The sequence below is a fragment of the Dermacentor silvarum genome, chromosome 10, assembly GCF_013339745.2.
Source record: "Dermacentor silvarum isolate Dsil-2018 chromosome 10, BIME_Dsil_1.4, whole genome shotgun sequence".
NCBI lineage: Eukaryota > Metazoa > Arthropoda > Arachnida > Ixodida > Ixodidae > Dermacentor > Dermacentor silvarum.
Genome location: NC_051163.1, coordinates 42787751 through 42793750, shown reverse-complemented (window position 1 = coordinate 42793750; position 6000 = coordinate 42787751). Strand labels below are relative to the sequence as shown.

The following is a 6000-nucleotide window of genomic DNA, read 5'->3' as shown; positions in this document are numbered from 1 at the left end:
CTACGACACCTTATCCTCCAACGTTCACGGCGGCTACCGTGAAACACCATTGTTATAATGCGTGCGAAGCGTCGCTCCACAACGATGAAGAGCGATAAGTGTGAGAAGGTACACGTGAAACCACTGCAACGATGCTGATTACCTCCACAGCGCTGCCTTTTCCGATGTTGTTTGTTATTGCGCTTCGTCAATGGTCTAGTGATGCCACGACCCGCATTATCATGAGGTAAGCCAGCCAAGAACTGAAAGAGTGGCACAAATATGAGTGGAAGGTGTGGCTACACAATCGCGGCCCTGGGGTAGTATTTGCGGTCGGTACTTCTTTAGGATACGAGCACTTCCGCAATATTTCGCGTGACTCAGCTTTGGACACGTTTGTGCCTTTGTGCAACAGCATTTGCTTGGCTCTGTGCGAGGATCGCTGTTGCTCGTAGATACCCGGCATGTCGGGTGCCAAGTCACAACAGGACGTATCTTGCAAAAGTGCCTACGAAAAATAGGCTCCTGGTATATCGAGCTTTGACAAGAAATTCAGCGGCTACTGGCTATTTGAAAGGCTCTATGTGGTTTATGCACAGGCTGGTGCTTACGTTTTGTCATTTTAATTATCTAGAAAAATTTTCACGGTTTTTCCAACTTTGGAGTAGCGGGTTTCAGTGTGTAACAGCAAACAATTGGGATGTAAACCACCTGCCTGCCAAGTAAGCATTAAGATCTGCTCCATATCATGTTTTTTTCTTTCTTTCTTTCTTTCTTTTTTTTTTGTGAACCTATATATGCATGTGTGGACTGGCAATTGCTATAATGCAGACTCTTGCCCAGCACATCATTCAGGGCAAATAATTTCAGTAGCAACGTCCACACAAAGATTTTTTTTAATGGCTTGCATCTAAGCTAAAAGGTTCTTCTGCATATTACGAAAACATTTCTGGGTTGCGTCTAAGCTAAAAAATTTTCATCTGAACTACCTATGCAAAGATTTCTGAATGGTTGTGTCTAAACTAAAAAGCTTGCACGTGAAGTCAAATTCGTCGTGCCAAAGCATTCCTTTTTGCATCGAGTTTGCCGAGATGAGTGGGAAGACTTGGTGACCTTACAACGTACATCGTATCAAGCCAATACGCAAAGTAGGAAAGAGACATATATTACCGTTTATTTTACGCGTCTTTGTATCTTACAGTAAAAAAGAGAAATGACAGCACCAGAATGCTCCATGATCTCAATGATCGCAGAAACATTGTAGTCGAAATTCGGCACATGCTCACTTGACTGAGCACCACGCAGACTAGGACGATGACCTAAACTGGTCAAAGGTGTAGTCAGGAACATAGTTGAGCACCACCTGTACCAAAATGCAAAGAAGAAAAAAAAAAAAAAAGCTTTAGAAATGTTGCAACGAAATATACTAGTATAGTCGAACCTCGCTCTAATGAAGTTACATCCGACACAAAAATATCTTTGTTATACCATTATCTGTTTTAAGCACACTTTCACTACACGCTGTTATTGGTGAGAGGCATTTTAGATTACCTCGTTATACTAGCGTTCACTATATCTATATCGAGGTTTGACCATACCGCATTTTCTTTCGTATAGCCTGCCCCTCTAAGCAATAATTTGCAGCCACATGACCTGCCTCACAAAGTGCAGTGAATATAAGTCACAATGATCATAACAAAGAAATGCTGAATCTACACGTCATAAGCTGCAAACAACTTTAACCTCCTTCCCTTTGCTCCTGGTTTATGAATGCTTAGTTAGGTAATGTGGTATGTTGCTGAAGGATGGCTCTGAGTGAAGTCGTTTACTGCGCTCCCTCTGTACTTTCAGCAAGAAGTATCGAGCCTTGCAGATTGCAGCTTCACTGCACAACATTGAGTCCCCCAGTATGGTCTCGTCATTACGCAACATGTGCTCTAGCATTGTCAGATTTAGCACCATAGCAGTGTAGAAGACTGCACAGTAAATGTAGGTGAAGCATTGCACTTTAAGATGTCGCTACACAAGTCGCAGTGCAGATATCTAAAGGCTACCCACCTTGCGGGGCACGTTGCAGTGCCGCCACAAGAATCTCCAGGTAGGCAAGAATATTGGTTGGCTCCACGGAGGCATCGGAGAACTGGTGACCACTGCACGGAAGGTGACAAGTCTCGCGCAGGTTCAACTTTCGTACTTTTTTTCACAGCCAGTCAAGTAATGCACATTCACGGTGGAAAATTTCCGCACGTGAATGTGCATTACGGAGAGCAAATCCCGTATCAAGTTCCTTTAGAACACTCCTGACACTATGCAAAGCCACGTGAATGCCTTAGCCCATTAGCTGCAGTGCCTTTAACTGGTCCTTCAGAACTCTAGTTTGTTGTTTTATTGCAATAGCAATTATACGGACACTTCAACGGTTTCTGCCATCGCTGTGAGGTTCCGTATAAAGTTCAAGGGCGATAAAATTGTCGCCGCGCACCGTTATGCGCGAGTGAAAGCGCACAGCGGAAAAGCAAACGCGACCTTCGTCGCGCGAAAGGCCGTGGGGGTATGGGAGGGAGGGGGCGGGGCGCGCTGTGCTGCGGCACCAAATGCTTATCTTCAACGGGGGCAAGGGGAACTGGCACTCAATCTCCCACGCGAAGGCAAGAAAGCGGGAAGGCAGCGCAGGAGGAAGGGGTTGGGCAGCTTCTACTCTGCCAACACCTGCGTTGTACTTGCCCGGCTGTGGCGGTGGCCCGCACCGTCTCTTAAAGCGATCTCTCCCGGCTCTGACCTTTGTAAGCTGTGCATTCGCCGCTCTTTCCGTTGAAGCGATAGATCGCACGAACCTTCGCTCCCTGCGGCGGCTGCGCTTGCTGCCAGCGATTTGACAGTCGTCTGCGGTCATTGAGTGTGATCTATTCATGTTTGCTTGTGTGCGTTGACACCACGCTTGTTAATTCAGTTAGTAAGCGAATGTGTCCAAGTTTATGTAGCTCATAAACTACTATCCCTACTCGAATAGCTCTCTACTAATTTGCTATCGCAATCAATGCTTCGCCTTTCGGTTGAAACTGCGAATTTTTTGTGTGGATCGCAAGGTGTGTTACATGCTGCGGTACAAGCCACTACTGACCCTTCGGCAATCGGTCAACAGATGCTCACATCCCCTACTTGTACACGTGAAATGTGTATATGTAGTACAGATTTACAGGTGCCCATGCTTCGCAAGTCTTGTGCTACAGTTGAAACTGCCAAAGAGAGACAGCGAAAGTATGAGTGTGCGAATGATATAAATTCAAATATCGGTCAAATGTTGCTGTTTCAAATTGAGGTATTCGATCTGAGAAATTGATATTCAGTTTTTCAAATCTTCGATTACGGCCAAATACAGGGAGTTATGTATCATTATGGAGCGACATATGGAGTTGTGCTATGATTATTGGAACCTGCTTGGGCCGACGAAAGGAGCCCATCTGTAAGCTGCTGCAACTGCTTCAAATATACTATGTAAGCCACATTAAAACAGTGGTGATGGTGGTAATGCTTCTCTTCATACATGCAGTGAATCTACAAGTTTCCCAGCCAAACTTTCAAACACTGAATGTGAAGAAAATAATCTTTTTGACACAATTTCAATGTTTCTTTCTCTTTTAGGCACAGAAAGAAATATTTTGTATCTGTCATGCTGCCGTATGTCACGGCTATGAAGCCACTGGCACAGAATGATCACTCAGGTGTGTGCTCGGTGAACACAAACCCAATGAGACAGTACATCATGGTACATGCGCCACACAACTACACATAAGCACTTATCAGCACTAAAGCTGGTATGACATTTGAAGCTGATATACCTGGAATATTTACATTCCATTTGATTCAAGATTCCACAGCTCGAACACCCTTCTTGGGTCTTTGAGCACGAACAGTTTGAGCTGTTGGCAAATGGTGGGGGGGGCAAAACCTATGAAAACATGACAGCTGGTAAACTCGAAGCCACGCCATTTGGGCCACCTCGACATACCTTACGGAGCCCTCCTCGAGCAGCGAACGGACATACTGCCAAGGTAGGCCAGAACTGTGTGACATTGTCCTGGTGGAAACTGCTTCAGGAAGGTGAACGACCCCAGTACAAAGGGAAGACCATCTATGGCGTCCACACCCCGCTTGCTCAGCAGGCCGCCTGCAATGCAGTCGCACATGGTAAAAAAACAAGTTCATTCAGAGGTTGCTTGTGAATGCAGAGCCACATCTTCATTCACTGTATGTAAGCCATGTTAATGAAAAATAAAGACTGGTAAACATGCCTACCTTGTGAGCTCACATATGTGAACTTTGGCAAGTGTGTCACGGTGAACAGCATCATGACAGCGGCAGGTTTGCGATAGCCTTGTAGTCGCATAAATCTGAGGTGAGGTAGACAAAATGAACGTTTTCCGAAATAAGTATCAGCTTTACTTATACAGTATAACTCCTTACATACAGAAATTTCGACTGTAGCCAAAGGCTAGTGAACAGTCAATACAGTCACACTCCGCTACAATGAAATGCCCGCTACAACAATGTGTTTTTAATTCCCTGTCAGAATCCCATGGACTCAAATGAATCAAAATTCCCTCCACAGCGAGTTCCGTTTTGAGCACTCTTCCAGTTCAAAGAAACTTTTTCTGGGTGCAAATCCCTCAATCTAACATACTAACAGTTAAAATATAGTCACGGCAAATACCAGAATCAGTTTCCATAAAGCGTAATGTAGTTTACATTTTTGTAATGCTGTAATTGACATTACGTGAATTTCCTCTGAAAGATCAACGCTGGGGTGATTTAACATGGAGCTCTGTTTTTGTCAATAAGTTATATTCCTTACTGTTGCCACAAAATGAATTTTTTGGCTCAGTGCATGGACAGACACTTGGGTGGCCTAAAGAGCCCATAATGGGTACCACAGTAGAGGCAAGTTCCTGACTCTGTGTGGTCATAGTCTGGTCCCTGCAGGTGCAAGCAAGGTGTCGTGCTCACCTTGGAGAGGGGCTGGTACAGTCCACACCAATCTAGGTATGTGGCTACTTCCATGAGCAAGGGATTGTCCTCTTTAGGGTATGGCTTGGTGGGGTCCTTATGGTGGGCCTTGACCTCTGCTAGCAGGGCACTGGCGGTGGCAATAATGTAAATCAGAGACTGCCATAATCATATGGGGTAAGTAAACCCACTGTTCTTAGAAATGATAAAGGCAAAACACGATGTGCTACAACAAGGTTACCCTAAGTGACATATCATCATCATTATCAGCCTATACAGTGGAATCTCAATGATACGATCACGGCTAATACGAATTTCCGGATGATACGAATTTTTCTGTGGTCCCGGCTGAGCCCATTACTTTGCAACGTGCGAGAGAACGGTTGTTACGAATCGATTTTCTACCTGCTTCGGTTGATACGAATTAACGCCGCCTCACCGACGGCCGTGAAAGAGAACAGCGCACAGTCACGTGCTTTCTCCCTTTCTCTTTTGGTGCGGAGGCGCGGCGCCAGACAGCGCGGAGGCCGCGACTCGGCGCAAAGAGTTTGAAGTGGTGGCGCTTTGTTGCTGTGCTTTTCCCCACGCCGCCGCAGCGAGCGAAGGTTCGTGCGGTCTATCGCTTAAACGGAAACTGAGCGGCGTAAGCACAGTGCATACAAAGGTCGGAGCCGTGTGGAGATCACTTTCAAGATACGGTGAACGCGACAACACCGACCGCCGGCACAGGCGCAAAGTACAAGAACGCATTTGTTGGCAGAGTAGAAGCCGCTCCCCCCCTCCCTCCCGCGCTGCCTTCCCGCTTTGATCCTTTCGCGTGGGAGGTTCCGTCACCAGTTACCCTTGTGCCCGGTTGCAAGATAGGCATTTGGTGCCTCAGCACAGCGTCGCCCCCCCTCCCCCCCTCCCATACCCCCACGGCCTTTCGCACAATGGAAAAACGCTCTCCGTGAAGGCGCACATCCCCCGTGCGCTGTCACTCGCACGTACGGCGCGCGGCGACGATTTTATCGCCCT

General features: G+C 46.5%; 1 protein-coding gene across 1 annotated transcript in view; it reads right to left on the bottom strand.

Annotated features, from left to right (window-relative positions):
- Positions 1-4349: 4349 nt before the first annotated feature.
- The window catches only part of LOC119431486 (WASH complex subunit 5-like), a gene marked incomplete at its 3' end in the record, with an annotated part of 43012 nt that continues 41361 nt past the window's right edge, over positions 4350-6000 (bottom strand). Inside the window, exons 23-24 of the mRNA XM_037698966.2 lie at positions 4984-5113; positions 4350-4370 (exon numbers count right to left, since the gene is read on the bottom strand). Of these exons, the coding sequence (XP_037554894.1) occupies positions 4350-4370; positions 4984-5113 (151 nt within the window). The remainder of the gene's footprint in view (positions 4371-4983; positions 5114-6000) is intronic.